Source organism: Salmo trutta, chromosome 12 (assembly GCF_901001165.1).
Source record: "Salmo trutta chromosome 12, fSalTru1.1, whole genome shotgun sequence".
NCBI lineage: Eukaryota > Metazoa > Chordata > Actinopteri > Salmoniformes > Salmonidae > Salmo > Salmo trutta.
Genome location: NC_042968.1, coordinates 6,356,751 through 6,376,203, shown reverse-complemented (window position 1 = coordinate 6,376,203; position 19,453 = coordinate 6,356,751). Strand labels below are relative to the sequence as shown.

The window sequence follows — 19,453 nt, the reverse complement described above, 5'->3', positions numbered from 1 at the left end:
TTAATGTTTATTTATTTTCCCTTTTGTACTCTAACTATTTGCACATAATATGACATTTGAAATGTCTTAATTCTTTTGGAACTTTTGTGAGTGTAATGTTTACTGTTAATTTGTATTGTTTATTTAACTTTTGTTTATCTACTTCACTTGCTTTTGCAATGTTAACATATGTTTCCCATGTCAATAAAGCCCTTGAATTGAATTGAGATTAGAGACAAAACAAAGAGGAAGCAGGGATGGAGAAGACAATTAATCCCAACATGAGAGACAGTAGACGGGAAATAAGTTTAGTCTTTCATTTTTGATGAAGGGACTGAAAGGAAATAAGTACATGTGATGTAATGTTAGAGACCAGAGGAGTATGAAAGTAGGGTTAGAAATACATGTCCTCTCTCCCCCTTCTTCTGTCCCTCTTGTTCTCCCTCTTTCTCTCTTTTTTCTAACCTTCTCCCCTCCATATCTCTGACCTACACACAGACACACACACACACACACACACACACACACACACACACACACACACACACACACACACACACACACACACACACACACACACACACACACACACACACACACACACACAAACTGAAAAGATGAATGTACAGATGCATATTGTAGTGTACCTGCTGTAACGGCCTTTTAAACAAAGAAACACATCATGATTCACGAGTACACTTGAAAATCAAACCTTTTGAAAATGCCAAAGTATGAATGAGTTTTGAGGTGAGACAACAGAGGAAGGGAATATGTTTTAAACATGTTGTTGTCTCTGAGTGTGTGTGTAGTGTGTTGTCTGGTGGATTTGCATTGGGTAGGGGGAAAGACAGACGGCCAACAACTCACGCTGGGAAGACATGTCATTTTCTCCCCTCCCTTTCCAAAGCCAATCACTGTTCCTATGACAACAAGCCCCTCAGATGTTGAGAATGGGAATGAGTGAGAGAGAGAGAGAGAGAGAGAGAGAGAGAGAGAGAGAGAGAGAGAGAGAGAGAGAGAAAATGAGTGAGTGAGTAAAGAGAGAGAGAGCGAGAACGAGACAGAGAGACCGAGAGAGAGAGAGAGAGAGAGAGAGAGAGAAAGAGATGGAAAAGAAAGATTTGAACAAATTTGAAATATAAAGCCTGATAGGATGAGGGACAAAACAGAGACAAAAAAGGGATATGCTCCATGTGTCATTCAACTCAAACTAACTTCAGACACACACACACACACACACACACACACACACACACACACACACACACACACACACACACACACCCTAATCCCATATGGCGGTGCACAATTGGCCCAGCGTCATCCGGGTTAGGGGAGGGTTTGGCCGGGGTAGGACGTCATTGTAAAATGAGAATTTGATATTAACTGATTTGCTTAGTTAAATAAAGGTTAAATTAAAAAAAGTTAAAAAATCTGAGTAAATGACCCATTTAACCAACTAAACCAAGGCAATGGAAATGAAGAGTGAGAGGTTTAAAGTGTTGAGTAGGCCTGATGGGTGGAGTAATGCTCCCCTCTTTTCTCCCGTTCTCTCCATCCCACTCGTTCTCTCATTAGGCTGAAAGAACAACATCAGCAGGAAGGAGAGGCAGCAGCTCTGAAATGGCCCGTTTGGCTGACTCCGCTGCCGCCCTACTGCACACACATACTGTACACACACACACACACCATATGAGAGGGCAAGAGTGTGTTTGTACGTTAGCACATTATTACATATGACGGTGACTAACCCCATTCCGTACAAATTCGCGCAACCGCAGCATTCAGACAAGGCTGCAATGAAAACGAATGGGGCTGCAGCGAATGTGTTGCATCAAAAATTCGGGGTGTGAACTAAGTTTCGATTCAGCGTTGACTGACATGGTAATGGCCCTAATAGTATTGGAGAAAAGATGAAAAAACGGACCCCTCGGTACGTTACATCGTGACGTGTCACTACAGCCTCTTTCCACCAGGGGTAGCCCTTCTCTTGCATATTAAAAACAACAAAGGGATAAAGTAAGGGGTGAGGGGGATACCTGGTCAATTGTACAACTGAATGCATTCATTTTTCTGTGTCATCACTGCAAGCCATTGTGACTCTCAAAAGCTGCGGCAGCCGCTGTTCACATTCGGAAGATAACTTTAGCGCCGCTCTAAAAACCTGATTCAAATTTGACACAAACCTTCAAAAAGGTATGTAATGACACATTACATAAACTCTTTGTAGTATTTTACTTACATTTTAGAGGTGATAAGTTGGACAGATCAGGTGAAAAAAGTTGTTTCCCCACACGACATATCTCCCCGTTTCACTATCACGCAATAGGTTTCGCTTCCCCACCCGCCATTTTTAAAAAGACCTGACGGCGCTCATTGCCTTCTTCAATCATTCAGGGATGGGCATCATGAAGGTCTCATCCTTCATTTTGCTGGAAAGGGGAGAAATTGTGCTTTACAATGGTATTGATATTACAGTTGATCTGGAAGAATTACGTTTTTTGGGCGCGAAAATGAGGTCAATTGTTTGGACCAGAGCGATGTACAAAAGTTAGTTAGTTACTGTTACCGTGGACAAATGGCAGCATTCGCGCAAAACTGGAAGCGCGAACCAACGCATTTAACCATGGCAAGCTGACTGGGAATATGGTCAAATACAAACAGTGCAGTTATTCCCTCCGTAAGGCAATCAAACAGGCAAAACGTCAGAACAGAGACAAAGTGGAGTCGCAATTCAACGGCTCAGACATGAGACGTATGTGGTAGGGTCTACAGACGATCACGGATTACACGGACACCGACGCCTTGCTCCCAGGCAAGCTAAACACCTTCTTTGCCCACTTTGAGGATAACACAGTGCCACCGATGCGGCCCGCTCCGTGGGCTCTCGTTCTCCGTGGCCGCACGCTTCCAACTCAATCACCAAGTTTGCAGACGACACAACCGTAATAGGCCTGATTACCAACAATCGCAAAACAGCCTAGAGGGAGGAGGTGAGGGTCCTGGCGGAGTGGTGCCAGGAAAATAACCGCTCCCTCAACGTCAATAAAACAAAGAAGCCGATCGTGGACTTCAGGAAACGCCCCTATCCACATTGACGGGACCGCAGTGGAGAAGGTGGAAAGCTTGAAGTTCCTCAGCGTAAACATCACTAACAATCTGAAATGGTCCACCCACACAGACAGTGTGGGGAAGAAGGCGCAACCTTCAACCTCATGAGGCTGAAGAAATTCGGCTTGGCCCCTAAGACCCTCACAAACTTTTACAGATGCACAATTGAGAACATCTTGTAGGGCTGTATCACTGCCAGGTACGGAAACGGTACCACTCGCAACCGCAGGGCTCTCCAGAGGGTGGTGCCTGCCCTCCAGGACACCTACAGCAACCGATGTCACAGGAAGGCCAAAAAGATCATCAAGGATATCAATCACCCGAGCCACGGCCTGTTCACCCCACTATCATCCAAAAGGGAAGGTCAGTACAGGTATATCAAAACTGGGACAGAGAGAAAAACAGCTTCTATCTCAAAGTCATCAAATTGTTAAATAGCCATCACTAGCTGCCTACCGCCCGGTTACTCAACCCTGCACCTTAGAGGCTTCTGCCCTACATACATAGACATGGAATCACTGGCCACTTTAATAATGGAACAGCAGTCACTTTAATAATGTTTGCATACTGCTTTACTCATTTCATATGTAAACTCAGCAAAAAAAGAAATGTCCCTTTTTCAGGACCCTGTCTTTCAAAGATAATTTGTAAAAATCCAAATAACTTCACAGATCTTCATTGTAAAGGGTTTAAAAACTATTTCCCATGCTTGTTCAATGAACCATGAACAATTAATGAGCATGCACCTGTGGAACGGTCGTTAAGACACTAACAGCATACAGACGGTAGGCAATTAAGGTCACAGTTATGAAAACCTAGGACACTAAAGAGGCCTTTCTACTGACTCTGAAAAACACCAAAAGAATGATGCCCAGGGTCCCTGCTCATCTGCTTGAACGTGCTTAAGGCAAACTGCAAGAAAGCATGAGGACTGCAGATGTGGCCAGGGCAATAAATGTCTGTACTGTGAGACGCCTAAGACAGAGCTACAGGGAGACAGGCCGGACAGCTGATCGTCCTCGCAGTGGCAGACCACGTGTAACAACACCTGCACAGGATCGGTACATCCGAACATCACACCTGCGGGACAGGTACAGGATGGCAACAACAACTGCCCGAGATACACCAGGAACACACAATCCCTCCATCAGTGCTCAGACTGTCTGCAATAGGCTGAGAGAGGCTGGACTGAGGGCTTGTAGGCCTGTTGTAACGCAGGTCCTCACCAGACATCATCAGAAACAACGTCGCCTATGGGCACAAACCCACCGTCGCTGGACCAGACAGGACTGGCAAAAAGTGTTCTTCACTGACGAGTCGCGGTTTTGTCTCACCAGGGGTGATGGTCAGATTTGCGTTTATCGTTGAAGAGTGAGCGTTACACCAAGGCCTGTACTCTGGAGCGGGATCGATTTGGAGGTGGAGGGTCCGTCATGGTCTGGGGCGGTGTGTCACAGCATCATCGGACTGAGCTTGTCGTCATTGCAGGCAATCTCAACGCTGTGCATTACAGGGAAGACATCCTCCTCCCTCATGTGGTACCCTTCCTGCAGGCTCATCCTGACATGAGCCTCCAGCATGACAATGCCACCAGCCATACTGCTCGTTCTGTGCGTGATTTCCTGCAAGACAGGAATGTCAGTGTTCTGCCATGGCCAGCGAAGAGCCCGGATCTCAATCCCATTGAGCACGTCTAGGACCTGTTGGATCGGAGGGTGAGGGCTAGCACCATTCCCCCCAAAAATGTCTGGGAACTTGCAGGTGCCTTGCTGGAAGAGTGGGGTAACATCACACAGCAAGAAGTGGCAAATCTGGTGCAGTCCATGAGGAGGAGATGCACTGTAGTATTAATGCAGCTGGTGGCCACACCAGATACTGACTGTTACTTTTGATTTTGACCCCCCTTTGTTCAGGGATACATAATTCCATTTGTGTTAGTCACATGTCTGTGGAACTTGTTCAGTTTATGTCTCAGTTGTTGAATCTTGCTATGTTCATACAAATATTTACACATGTTAAGTTTGTTGAAAATTAACGCAGTTGACAGTGAGAGGACGTTTCTTTATTTGCTGAGTTTATATACTGTATTCTATTCTACTGTATTTTAGTCAATGCCACTACGACATTGCTCGTCCTAATATTTACATATTTCTTAATTCCATTCTTTTACTTTTACATTTGTGTATTGTTGTGAATTGTTAAGATAATACTGCGCTGTTGGAGCTAGGAACACAAGCTGTCACGGATCCCTCCGGAACATTCATTACGCACACCTGGCCCCTATTCCCAGTGATTAGTAATTGTATAAGGGTGCCCTTGGATTACCATTGTCCGGTCGATTATTGTTACTAGGTTCGTTGGTGTGTGTTTGTACCTGTGCTCTGCACAGTGAGGGAAAAAAGTATTTGATCCCCTGCTGATTTTGTAAGTTTGCCCACTGACAAAGAAATGATCAGTCTATAATTTTAATGGTAGGTTTATTTGAACAGTGAGAGGCAGAATAACAACCAAAAAATCCTGAAAAATGCATGTCAAAAATGTTAGAAATTAATTTGCATTTTAATGAGGGAAATAAGTATTTGACACCCTCTCAATCAGAAAGATTTCTGGTTCCAAGGTGTCTTTTATACAGGTAACGAGCTGAGATTAGGAGCACACTCTTAAAGGGAGTGCTCCTAATCTCAGTTTGATACCTGTATAAAAGACACCAGTCCACAGAAGCAATAGATCAATCATATTCCAAACTCTCCACCATGGCCAAGACCAAAGAGCTCTCCAAGGATGTCAGGGACAAGATTGTAGACCTACACAAGGCTGGAATGGGCTACAAGACCATCGCCAAGCAGCTTGGTGAGAAGGTGACAACAATTGGTGCGATTATTTGCAAATGGAAGAAACACAAAAGAACTGTCAATCTCCCTTGGCCTGGGGCTCCATGCAAGATCTCACCTCGTGGTGTTGCAATGATCATGAGAACGGTGAGGAATCAGCCCAAAACTACACGGGAGGATCTTGTCAATGATCTCAAGGCAGGTGGGACCATAGTCACCAAGAAAACAATTGGTAACACACTACGCCGTGAAGGACTGAAATCCTACAGCGCCCGCAAGGTCCTCCTGCTCAAGAAAGCACATATACATGCCCGTCTTAAGTTTGCCAATGAACATCTGAATGATTCAGAGGACAACTGGGTGAAAGTTTTGTGGTCAGATGAGACCGAAATGGAGCTCTTTGGCATCAACTCAACTCGCCGTGTTTGAAGGAGGAGGAATGCTGCCTATGACCCCAAGAACACCATCCCCACCGTCAAACATGGAGGTGGAAACATTATGCCTTGGGGGTGTTTTTCTGCTAAGGGGCCAGGACAACTTCACAGCATCAAAGGGACGATGGACGGGGCCATGTACCGTCAAATCTTGCGTGAGAACCTCCTTCCCTCAGCCAGGGCATTGAAAATGGGTCATGGATGGGTATTCCAGCATGACAATGACCCAAAACACACGGCCAAGGCAACAAAGGAGTGGCTCAAGAAGAAGCACAGTAAGGTCCTGGAGTGGCCTAGCCAGTCTCCGGACCTTAATCCCATAGAAAATCTGTGGAGGGAGCTGAAGGTTCGAGTTGCCAAACGTCAGCCTCGAAATCTTAATGACTTGGAGAAGATCTGCAAAGAGGAGTGGGACAAAATCCCTCCTGAGATGTGTGCAAACCTGGTGGCCAACTACAAGAAACGTCTGACCTCTGTGATTGCCAACAAGGGTTTTGCCACCAAGTACTAAGTCATGTTTTGCAGAGGGGTCAAATATTATTTCCCTCATTAAAATGCAAATCATTTTTGACATGCGTTTTTCTGGATTTTTTGTTGTTGTTATTCTGTCTCTCACTGTTCAAATAAACCTACCATTAAAATTATAGACTGATCATTTCTTTGTCAGTGGGCAAACGTACAAAATCAGCAGGGGATCAAATACTTTTTTCCCTCACTGTATTTGGGCTTTCGTGCCCTTGTGGATTGCGCAGATGATTACGGGTCTCATCCCGTGTGATAATCATTGTGCACTGGTGTTAATTATTCGAGGTACTCCTTGCTCTTTTGTTTGGGTTTCAACCCTGTGTTTTGTATAGTGTTTGTTTGGTCTTCGCCCCCGTGCTTTTACACGGCACGATGTAATACGGGCTGAATAAAAAACCCTATTATGCATTCCTGCGCCTGTCTCCCTTTCCCTTCATACCTACGTGACAGAATAATCGACCATTTAAGGGAGACAGCAGGAATGGGCCGTCCGACGACGCTGCGACTGGTCCATCCAGTGCCGCCGCAACTTCGGCAGCTGCAACTGGGCCGCCGGACGTTGCCACAACGGGTCCGTCTGACGACGCCACTTCAGCAGCCACAACTGGCCTGTCCGACGCCATCACAACCGGTCCGTCCGACGCCACTCCTACTGGTCCGTCCGACACCGCCGCAACTTCGGCAGCTGCAACTGGCCTGTCCGACTATGACACAACTTCGGCAGCTACATTGGATACTGATCGACCCGCACTGTGTTACCGTGATCGTCCTCTAGACCGGTGTCGTTGTGCCGCTAGAACAGTGCGTCGGGGGTCACTGTCACGGATCCCTCTGGAACTTTCATTTAATTTCATTACCCCTATTACGCATTCCTGCACCTGTCTCCCACATCTTTTCATACCAACGTGACACAAGCATTTCGCTACACCCGCAATAACATCTGTGTATGTGATCAATTTATTTGGAATTGTTTTATTACTGTACACACACACATATCTTACCAAACTCTACTTATTCCACTGCCTTGGTTAGTGCATAGTGCACACATGTATGTGCATAGCGTACTGCACACACTCCTGTGCAGACTGACAAAACACACAGACGGTTAATTGCCCTACTGAGGGGTGACCATGGGAATGAGGGAAAGTAAAGCATGTGCTTGGTCAACAGAAAATCTCCCCGACTACATCCTAGTGGGCCCACTAGAGTCATGATATTAAGTCCACAGACACACACACACACACACACACACACACACACACACATACCAGCCAGGGTGTTTTTTATTAAGAACATTTGTCACCCATGGCTGCCTGTGACCCTTTCTCTGTGCGGAGGACAAAGCAGTGTGATAGTGCCAAGCACCACACGAACCTCATGCACTGGTTCACCATCTATCTCACACTCAGGATATTGAAGTGTTGGCACTACTGAAGTGTGTGTGTGTGTGTGTGTGGGGGGGGGGGGGGCAGTGTACGTGCGTGCGTGCTAAGTATGTCATGATGATCTCATCCTGTGTGTGTGTGTGTGTGTGTGTGTGTGTGTGTGTGTGTGTGTGTGTGTGTGTGGTGTGTGCATCTGTGTGTGCATCTGTGTGTGCATGTGAGAGCACATACAGTATGCTGTATGTATGCGCTGCACCCCATTCAAATTAAATCTACCCACAATCCAATTACATCCCAATGAGATGCTTCAGTGTGATTTCCTGAGATAGAGAATATGCTGCATCCCATGAAAGGTCATTATACAAGATCAGATTAAGAACTGCTCCATTTTCCTAACTCCAATGGTTTACTCTACCATAAGGGCTTATAATTGCAGAGAAGCAAAGTCTCGTCTAGCTATTGATGGGTACTGGTCTAATGAGGAAATGCAGAAGTGCTGCTTAGCATACTTCGTCATTCATAGGCCCCAATACTCACACACACACTGACACAAAGATAAAGAGCTATGGAAGGTTAGGAAGGCATCTCTATTAATCCGTTTTACGTAACAGCACTATCCCTGGAAGACCTCCGGTCATACTGTCAGACCCTGCAGGACAACACTCTACTCTCTCTACTACAGTAACAGGAAGTCATATTACCCTCTTTTTCTAACAATAACAACAACAAAGGCCATATGGCTCTCCATTGCAACATGTAGTGTCAAGCCCATGGTCTTACCTTCATGAGGACAGACTCGCTGAGTTTCTCTCTGTTGACGATCTTGATGGCCACTTTCTGACACGTGACACAGTGGATTCCCAGCTTCACCAGGCCTGAAACACACACGTTAGCAAATAATGTGTCAAACACACACACACACACACACACAAATATGCACAGTGAAGACCGTCAAACACATAATAAACACACAGACACACACGCACACGTGCGCAAACACACACACAAAGCAAAGAGGGTCCAACGCACAATAGCCGAATGAGTAGGCCTGTCTTGTTCGAACCAGTTGTATCAGGTGTTTTTGTGCTGGGCTGAAACAAAACCCTGCACCAACACACAGTGACTCCAAGAACAGAGTTGCCTCGCGTATCGAACAAAGTCCTACTGAAGGGAACCAGAGTAAATGTCAGTGAGTAGGGAGTGTCAGTGTGTACACTAAAGCCCTGGACATCTCGCTCAGATCAAGAATACACACACATACAGATGAAATGAGAGAGCATCGGTCAGCCCACAACAACTCCATAATAGAAAACATCCCTCAAAGCTCCTCATAAAAACCACTGTATGAAACCCCACAGAGCCGCGCGAGGCCAACGTCTCCCATCTCGCCATTTTGCATCTCAAAGTAAATGTCAACTTCTACATAAACAGCAACATGAAAGAATCAATGCAGAGAAAGCAATAGCTTTATTTTATGACACACACACACACACACACACACACACACACACACACACACACACACACACACACACACACACACACACACACACACACACACAATGGCGACATCTATCTTTTTCAAAGAGCTGAGCCTGGGGATAGGGTGTCACTTTCCTACTAAAAGGTCTGCATCTAAATACCACCACACACTGCATATGCACCGCTTTTATTACCTGGTATACATATTTCAGAGGAGATGTACATATCCTACATTTGACGTGTGATTTCCCCATGGGTTTCCCCAAAGGTGCAAGGAAACTGGGAAACCGGGGCCGTAAACACCAGTGGCTTTGAGCCAAGATGGCAGCCGCAGGGCTCTTTTATGTTAGGCAGTTAGAGCCGGAATGGCATCCTGGACGACATTCACAATGTGCCATTGATCTTGCTGTCAGCGGAGCTCGGGGACTGCTGCTCGATTGCCTGGCCAACATGGGTTAGAGACCCCGGCAACCACTTTACACCAGGTAATGAATATTTGATATTGATGTAATTGCCACGAATAGATTGTGAGTGTGTGTGTGCGTGTGTGTGTGTGCGTGAGTGTGTGCGCGTGACGGTACCAAAAGGCAAACACAGGCGTGTGAGTCATCAGTGAAAGAACAGGAAAATAGGCGAAATATGCTGAAAAAGATTGGAGAATGAAAAAGAGATGACGTGCGCTCAGTGAAGCTGTGGGCTATAAAGAGAGAGCGTGAGAGAGAAAATCTGATTGAATCAGCCAGGCACATATTGTATTGTGACAAGCCAAATATACGGTTGAAGTCAGAAGTTTACATACACCTTAGCCAAATACATTTAAACTCAGTTTTTCACAATTCCTGACATTTAATCCAAGTAAAAATTCCCTGACGTAGGTCAGTTAGGATCACCACTTTATTTTAGATAATGTGAAATGTCAGAATAATAGCAGAGAGAATGATTTATTTCCGCTTTTATTTCTTTCATCACATTCCCAGTGTGTCAGAAGTTTACATACACTCAATTAGTATTTGGTAGCATTGCCTTTAAATTATTTAACTTGGGACAAACGTTTTGGATTGCCGTCCACAAGCTTCCCACAATAAGTTGGGTGAATTTTGGCCATTCCTCCTGACAGAGCTGGTGTAACTGAGTCAGGTTTGTAGGCCTCCTTGCTCGCAAACACTTGTTCAGTTCTGCCCACACATTTTCTATAGTATTGAGGTCAGGGCTTCTCTCTCTCTCTCTCTTCTCTCTCTCATCAATGATGTCGCTCTTGCTGCTGGTGATTCTCTGATCCACCTCTACGCAGACGACACCATTCTGTATAACTCTGTCCCTTCTTTGGACACTGTGTTAACTAACTTCCAGACGAGCTTCAATGCCATACAACTCTCCTTCCGTGGCCTCCAAATGCTCTTAAATGCAAGTAAAACTTAATGCACGCTATTCAACCGATCGCTGCCCGCACGTGCCCGCCCGTCCAGCATCACTACTCTGGACGGTTCTGACTTAGAATATGTGGACAACTACAAATACCTAGGTGTCTGGTTAGACTGTAAACTCTCCTTCTAGACTCACATCAAACATCTCCAATCCAAAGTTAAATCTAGAATTGGCTTCCTATTTCGCAACAAAGCATCCTTCACTCATGCTGCCAAACATACCCTCGTAAAACAGACCATCCTACCGATCCTCGACTTTGGCAATGTAATTTACAAAATAGCCTCCAACACTCTACTCAACAAATTGGATGCAGTCTATCACAGTGCCATCTGTTTTGTCACCAAAGCCCCATATACTACCCACCACTGCGATCTGTACACTCTCGTTGGCTGGCCCTTGCTTCATACTCGCCGCCAAACCCACTGGCTACAGGTCATCTACAAGACCCTGCTAGGTAAAGTCCCCCCTTATCTCCGCTCACTGGTCACCATAGCAGCACCCACCCGTAGCACGTGCTCCAGCAGTTATATCTCACTGGTCACACCCAAAGCCAATTCTTCCTTTGACCGCCTTTCCTTCCAGTTCTCTGCTGCCAATGACCTGAACGAACTGCAAAAACCACTGAAGCTGGAGACTCATATCTCCCTCACTAGCTTTAAGCACCAGCTGTCAGAGCAGCTCACAGATCACTGCACCTGTATATAGCCCATCTGTAAATAGCCCATCCAACTACCTCATCCCCATACTGTATTTATTTATTTATCTTGCTCCTTTGCACCCCAGTATCTCTACCTGCACATTCATCTTCTGCACATCTACCATTCCAGTGTTTAATTGTTATATTGTAATTACTTCGCCACCATGGCCTATTTATTGTCTTACCTCCCTTATCCTACCTCATTTGCAGACACTGTTTATAGACCTTTTCTACTGTATTATTGACTGTATGTTTGTTTATTCCATGTGTAACTCTGTGTAATTGTATGTGTCGAACTGCTTTGCTTTATCTTGGCCAGGTTGCAGTTGTAAATGAGAACTTGTTCTCAACTAGCCTACCTGGTATAAAGGTGAAATAAATAAAAAATAAATGGCCACTCCAATACCTCAACTTTGTTGTCCTTAAGCCATTTTGCCACAACTTTGGAAGTATGCTTGGGGTCACTGTCCATTTGGAAAACCCATTTGCTACCAAGCTTTCACTTCCTGACTGATGTCTTGAGATGTTGCTTCAATATATCCACATAATTTTCCTCCCTCATGATGCCATCTATTTTGTGAAGTGCACCAGTCCCTCCTGCAGCAAAGCACCTCCACAACATGATGCTGCCACCCCCATGCTTCACGGTTGGGATGGTGTTCTTCGGCTTGCAAGCGTTCCCCTTTTTCCTCCAAACATAACGATGGTCATTATGGCCAAACAGCTCTATTTTTGTTTCCTCAGATCAGAAGACATTTCTCCAAAAAGTATGATCTTTGTCCCCATGTGCAGTTGCAAACCGTAGTCTGTCTTTTTTATGGCAGTTTTGGCGCAGTGGCTTCTTCCTTGCTGAGCGGCCTTTCAGGTTATGTCGATATAGGGCTCATTTTACTGTGGATATAGATACTTTTGTACCTGTTTCCTCCAGCATCTTCACAAGGTCCTTTGCTGTTGTTCTGGGATTGATTTGCACTTTTCGCACCAAAGTACGTTCATCTCTAAGAGACAGAACGCGTCTCCTTCCTGAGCGGTAAGACGGCTGCGGTGTTTATACCTGGTGTTTATACCTGCGTACTATTGTTTGTATAGATGAATGGGGTACCTTCAGGCATTTGGAAATTGCTCCCAAGGATGAACCAGACTTGTGGAGGTCTACACATTTTTTTCTGAGGTCTTGGCTGATTTCTTTTGATTTATCCATGATGACGTGCAAAGAGGCACTGAGTTTGAAGGTAGGCCTTGAAATACATCCACAGGTACACCTCAAATTGAATCAAATGATGTCAATTAGCCTATCAGAAGCTTCTAAAGTCATGAAATAATTTTCTGGGATTTTCTAAGCTGTTTAAAGGCACAGTCAACTTAGTGTATGTAAACTTCTGACCCACTGGAATTGTGAAACAGTGAATTATAAGTGAAATAATCTGTCTGTAAACAATTGTTGGAAAAATGACTTGTGTCATGCACAAGGTAGATGTCCTAACCGACTTGCCAAAACTATAGTTTGTTCAAAAGAAATTTGTGGAGTTGTTGAAAAACAAGTTTTAATGACTCCAACCTAAGTGTATGTAATCTTCCGACTTCAGCTGTATACAACAGTATATATTACTGATAATTGGATCCAAATTAAAGTAGAATTTGTGAAGCGTATGGATAGACAGTAAAATGATCAACAGTCTTTTAATCCACCTCTGTTGTAACATCTGAGGTGAGGAGAAACTATCTTCGGTTGTTGGCAGGATGAGAAGATGAGAGTGAGGGGAAGATGAGAGGGGGATGAGGAAAAATATTGTGCACAGTACTGAAAATGACTTAGTTTACAGTTTACACTGAGCTGTATTTCAGTGAGAGTATGAGCTACTAAGTCAACTCCCCAGATACTAAGCAAAGACTAGACTAAGACTAGAACACACAACACACACACAACACGCACACACACACACAAACACACACACACACACACACACACACACACACACACACACACACGTCTGACCAATATAAATGAATCCCCATTGATTTCTCCTCCCTCTATCCTTCCCTCTGACTCTCCATCCCTTCCCCCATCCCTCCTTTGCCTGTTAAGATCAATACAACCCAAAGCCCCTCCAGGACGATGTCATCAAAACTCTCAATGATGTCCAACCAGCCAAACCCTAAGGCTCTCCATTCCCAGAGCTGGGGATAGAACCTGGCTTGTATTCAATAACTGATTCATCTTCTAGATTTATCTCACTGCTTTAACCTCAAACAAGACTAAACCCACATACATGTGGAGTGGGATACATGTAAACAGGTGAAAGCTGAGGAGGCCCATCCATGCTAAATGTGCAGCATGTTAATTAGGCTACTGCTGACATGGCAAAGTATGTTAGGTGTTCAATACTTCCTGTGGGACAGGGTGTCTGGTTGCTGGGGTTCTGTAAGTGTATTGCATACTGTACATGCAGACACATGCACGCACACACACGTACAGCGGTACAAATGTTTACACGTGCACGTAAAGTGCATTCGGGAAAGCATTCAGACCCCTTGACTTTTTCCAACTTTTTGCTACGGCCTTATTCTAAAATGGATTAAATAGCTTTTATCCTCATCAATCTATACAAAATACATCATGATGACAAACCAACAACAGGTTTTTAGTCATTTTTGCAAATGTATTAAAAATAGTAAACTGAAATATCACATTTAGTATTCAGACCCTTTACTCAGTACATTGTTGAAGCACCTTTGGCAGCGATTACAGCCTCGAGTCTTCTTGGGTATGACGCTACAAGCTTGGTAGACATGTATTTAGGGAGTTTCTCCCATTCTTCTCTGCAGATCCTCTCAAGCTCTGTCAGGTTTGATGAGGAGTGTCGATGCACAGCTATTTTCAGGTCTCTCCAGAGATGTTAGATCCGGGCTCTGGCTGGGACACTCAAGGACATTCAGAGACTTGCCCCAAAGCCATTCCTGAGTTGTCTTGGCTGTGTACTTAGGGTCATTGTCCTGTTGGAAGGTGAACCGTCGCCCCAGTCTGTGGTCTTGAGTGCTCTGGAGCAGGTTTTCATCAAGGCTCTTTCTGTACTTTGCTCCATTCATCTTTCCCCTGATCCTGACTAGTCTCCCAGTTCCTGCCACTAAGAAACATCCCCACAGCATGATGCTGCGACCACCATGCTTCACCGTAGGAATGGTGCCAGGTTTCCTCCAGACATGACGATTGGCATTCAGACCTAAGAGTTCAATCTTGGTTTCATCAGACCAGAGAATATTGTTTCTCATGGTCTGAGAGTCCTTTAGGTGCCTCTTGGCAAACTCCAAGCGGGCTGTCATGTGCCTTTTAAAGAGGAGTGGCTTCTGTCTAGCCACTCTACCATAAAGGCCTGATTGGTGGTGTGCTGCAGAGATGGTTGTCCTTCTGGAAGGTTCTCCTATCTCCACAGAGGAACTCTGGAGCTCTGTCAGAGTGACCATCGAGTTCTTGGTCACCTCCCTGACCAAGGCCCTTCTCCCCCGATTGCTCAGTTTGGCCCTGCAGCCAGCTCTAGGAAGAGTCTCAGTGGTTCCAAACTTCTTCCATTGAAGAATGATGGAGGCCACTGTGTTCTTGGGGACCTTCAATGCTGCAAAAATGTTTTGGTACCCTTCCCCAGATCTGTGCCTCTACACAATCCTGTCTTGGAGCTCTACGGACAATTCCTTCGACCTCATGGCTTGGTTTTTGCTCTGACATGCACTGTGAACTGTGGGCTCTTATATAGACAGGTGTGTGCCCTTCCAAATCATGTCCAATCAATTGGATTTAGCACAGATGGACTCCAATCAAGTTTTAAAAACATCTCAAGGATGATCAATGGAAACAGGATGCCCCTGAGCCCAATTTTGAGTCTCATAGCAAAGGGTCTGAATAGTTGTGTAAATAAGGTATTTCTGCTTTTATTTTTAACACATTTGCAAAAAAAATTTAAAACCTGTTTTTGCTTTGTCATTATGGGGTATTTTGCGTAGATTGATGAGGGAAAAAAATATTTTATCCATTTTAGAATAAGGCTGTAACGTAACAAAATGTGGAAAAAATCAAGGGGTCTGAATACTTTCCAAATGTACTGTATACACACACTGTAGGCACGCAAACTTGTAAACCCATAGAAACACACTCACACACACACACACGTACACCCGTACACATGTAGACATGCACTACTATATACACACATACACTGTAGGCACTCACACTTGTGAACACACACACACACGTCACTACCCGGAGTGATGATGCTCTACTGATCAATGGTGAGAGGTCATCTGTCAGGGAGGTCAAAAGGTGGGGTATGATCTGGTCATGACCTGTCACCTGACCTTTAACACTAACACATCTACATAACCAGAAAGACCCATCGGACAAATCTCATTACCAACTCAAACCAGGGGTTGGAACTGGTTCAGGGAGAAGAACAGAAAACCGGAAAATAACGACATTTTTAGAGGAACAGAATCAGAACCAGGAACGAAAGTGATCTATACTATTCTGGAAGAAAAACGTTATTTTATTAGCATGGGAACCAGTTAATAATGTTCCTGTACCTTCCGGACATTTTTTAAGTCCCACAAAAAAACGCAACAGAACCCTCATTCTGTCACTCAGAAACTTATTCCAGTGTCTGCCTGCCAGCTGAAAATCTTTGCCAGTGTGTGTGCGTGTAGGCTACCTGCCCCATGTAGGCTACCTGTGTGCGATGTGTAGGCTGCTGTAACCTACTGACTTCACAAGCATGATTCAGAAATTAGGGAGAGATTTCTAATAACAGAACGCTAGTTAATTGAGGATACTAGAAGTTATCACATTTCACATTGGATTTATTAACTACAAAAAAGGTAAGATTAGTTTTTCATTTTGGTGCAGCTCTGCACACACAAGCTTGTTAGCTAGCTAGCTCTGGTCCAACATTAAGCCAACTCTCTGAAATTCAAAAATATTCAAAGTTCCTCCATAGAAGCCTGTAGATAAAATTCTGTGGTCCTAGCTAATTCAGATAATGCATGTCATAACAAGATGCCCAGCACTTCAAGTGAAACCTCCTCCTCCACCCTCTCTAGCTCTCTCCCCAACCACAAAATGTCTGAAGTATCTCGCACCCTACACTTGTCTGTCCATCGCACATGTAAAGAACTATAGCTTTCCCGTCCATAGCAATCTGCTCTATCCTCACTGATCGGAGAAGTCATTTAATGTCGAGCTACAGTGCCTTCGGAAAGTATTCAGACCCCTTGACTTTTTCCACATTTTGTTCACCTGCTTGACACACTTTGACATACCTTTGTTTGGTTGTAGTGTGTAATAGTGTTCGGCTTTCTCTTGATTGTGTCCAGTTGTCTTGTCATTCTTCAGCATTGTTACTCCACAACAGCTGTGCAGGTGCCTTATTTTGCACGGAGGGAGGAAGATCCCATCTCACTTTGTTCATGGTGCCGGCCAGACTTGTTTTCTTTGCAAGCAAATCGTTTGCCAACGACAGTGATGTGAAGAAATTGTCTCCCCTTGCCAACATAAGGTTCCACAAGCCTCATCACCACATTCTCCAACACTCGCACCTACTGCGTGATGTGGATATTTTTCCAGAGATTGAAAGTCATTCAGCATGTAAAATGATCCACGCTCACTCTGTGTTGCCTACTCCAAGTAGGCCATAGTAAACTGATAAGGCTGCTTTAAGTCGGTGAATTGATATAGGGTAAATATATAGGGTAAATATTCTGCCCCTGAACAAGGCCGTTAACCAACCCACTGTTCCTAGGCCGTCATTGAAAAAAATAAAACAATTCTTAACTGACTTGCCTAGTTAAATAAAGGTAAAATAAATAAAATACCATTTTAAAATTAGGCCTATAATTAGAATGGATCAATACAATGAATGGCCCACCCACTCACTCATTCTCCCCATCATACTTTACTTGATTAATTGTATCTGTTGTTATATGTGTGAAATTAGTTTTGGTATAGTTTAGGTTCAGTTTCGAGTCAATTGTCAGGGGGATTATCAACCGGGCACTGCACTTTCACCTGTCGGAAGAAAGAGCGGAGCGGGCCCTTCTGTTGGGAGCAGGAGGGGCAATGAGGGAAAACCATTCAAACAAATGACATGCCCTCCTAAAACCGGTTATAACTCCAGTTCTGTTTGTGATATGAAGATCCTAACGATGGCAGTGTGTTATATAGACTTTATTTAGGAAAAGTCAAGGACAGAACCATCATTTTTTGGGGGTTCCGTTCAACTGTTCCAACCTGCAAAATAAAGTTCTGAACACGTTCAAATCGGTTTATATCGTGTTCCTTTTTAACACTAGAACTGCTAAAGCAGTCATCTTGACTGATCATAATTGTTTTATTTATATTGCTCTGCCATTATTTTAACTCATGCCCCATGATGGTTCTGTTCAGAACTAAATGATTGGAAAATAACTTTGGTTCCAACCCCTGACTGAAACTGACACTAAAACGCATTCATGGGTTCAATTGCATGTTTCATATCAGATCACACAAATCACTGCCTGTGGACAAGACTCAGGACGACAGTTTTTATTTTACAATTAAAAAAAACTTAGCACATATATTTTGTCATATCCACTAACAAAGTCAGACAATGAAGATATGACTTGGACTATATTAAGGCGTTCATAGTGAGTTTAAAGTTCAATGAAATCGTATGCAGTTACAGTGAGTCAACAGAGTATTAGCTAGAGCTATCATAACTATAGAGACATCAGTTCTAATGACACAATGCCATGAGTCATCTCTTTACAGGCTCTGCTGTATTTTAGCAAAAGGGACTATTTTCAATCAAGTATTGTTGTTGGAAGCCTATGGCCTAGAGGTGCAGTTTGCCACCCACACACACTCACACACTCTGTAGTGCATACTCGGTAGTGGAGTCCACAGTCGAGTGGCTACTCTTCTGCACCACTTCAGGCTGCTATTTTTAAACAGCAGTCGACAGAGTGCCAAGCCCAGTAAAGTGCAGCCGCACGGAAATGCCTTTCTGCCTCCTCCAGAACTTTCTCATTGACTTTGACTCAATTTAGGAGAAATAAGGCAAGTTCTAACAAGCATGCAAATATGTGATCAAATATTTCAGATGTCAGGAGGATAGGATGTCACAACAACTGAGTGTGTGGGTGTTCATGTGCATACGTGTGTGTGTGCGTGCATGTGTCTCTGAGTGTGTGTGTGTGCGTGCGTGTGTGTGTTGTGATGGAGTTTCCTCCTGAAGCGAAGCATCTGTAGCTGTCACAGGCTGATTGATGACACCTCTGAATCTCTGAAATATGCATTAGTCCTGCCACAGATTGAAACTGTATATTGGCCTATTTACATCCCATTATACAGACAAGGTGTTACACACACACACACACACACACACACACACACACACACACACACACACACACACACACACACACACACACACACAGTGGAGGCATACTTAGGCATGTATAAACTTCTCTTATCACCACCCAGGTCCAATGAAACCTACAGTGCCTTCAGAATGTATTCACATCTCCTGACTTTTTCCTAATTTTGTTGTGTTACAAAGCGGG

At 44.3% G+C, this 19,453-nt stretch overlaps 1 protein-coding gene across 7 annotated transcripts in view; it reads right to left on the bottom strand.

Moving 5' to 3' along the window:
• LOC115202833 (serine/threonine-protein kinase BRSK2) overlaps window positions 1-19,453 on the bottom strand; it is a 168,971-nt gene that overhangs the window by 79,761 nt on the left and 69,757 nt on the right. For 6 of the 7 annotated variants that reach the window (XM_029766887.1, XM_029766888.1, XM_029766891.1 and 3 more), the window contains exon 2: window positions 9,046-9,140. The exons of the other annotated variant lie outside the window; for it this stretch is intronic. In XM_029766887.1, the coding sequence (XP_029622747.1) occupies window positions 9,046-9,140 (95 nt within the window). The remainder of the gene's footprint in view (window positions 1-9,045; window positions 9,141-19,453) is intronic. 7 annotated transcript variants of the gene reach the window in all.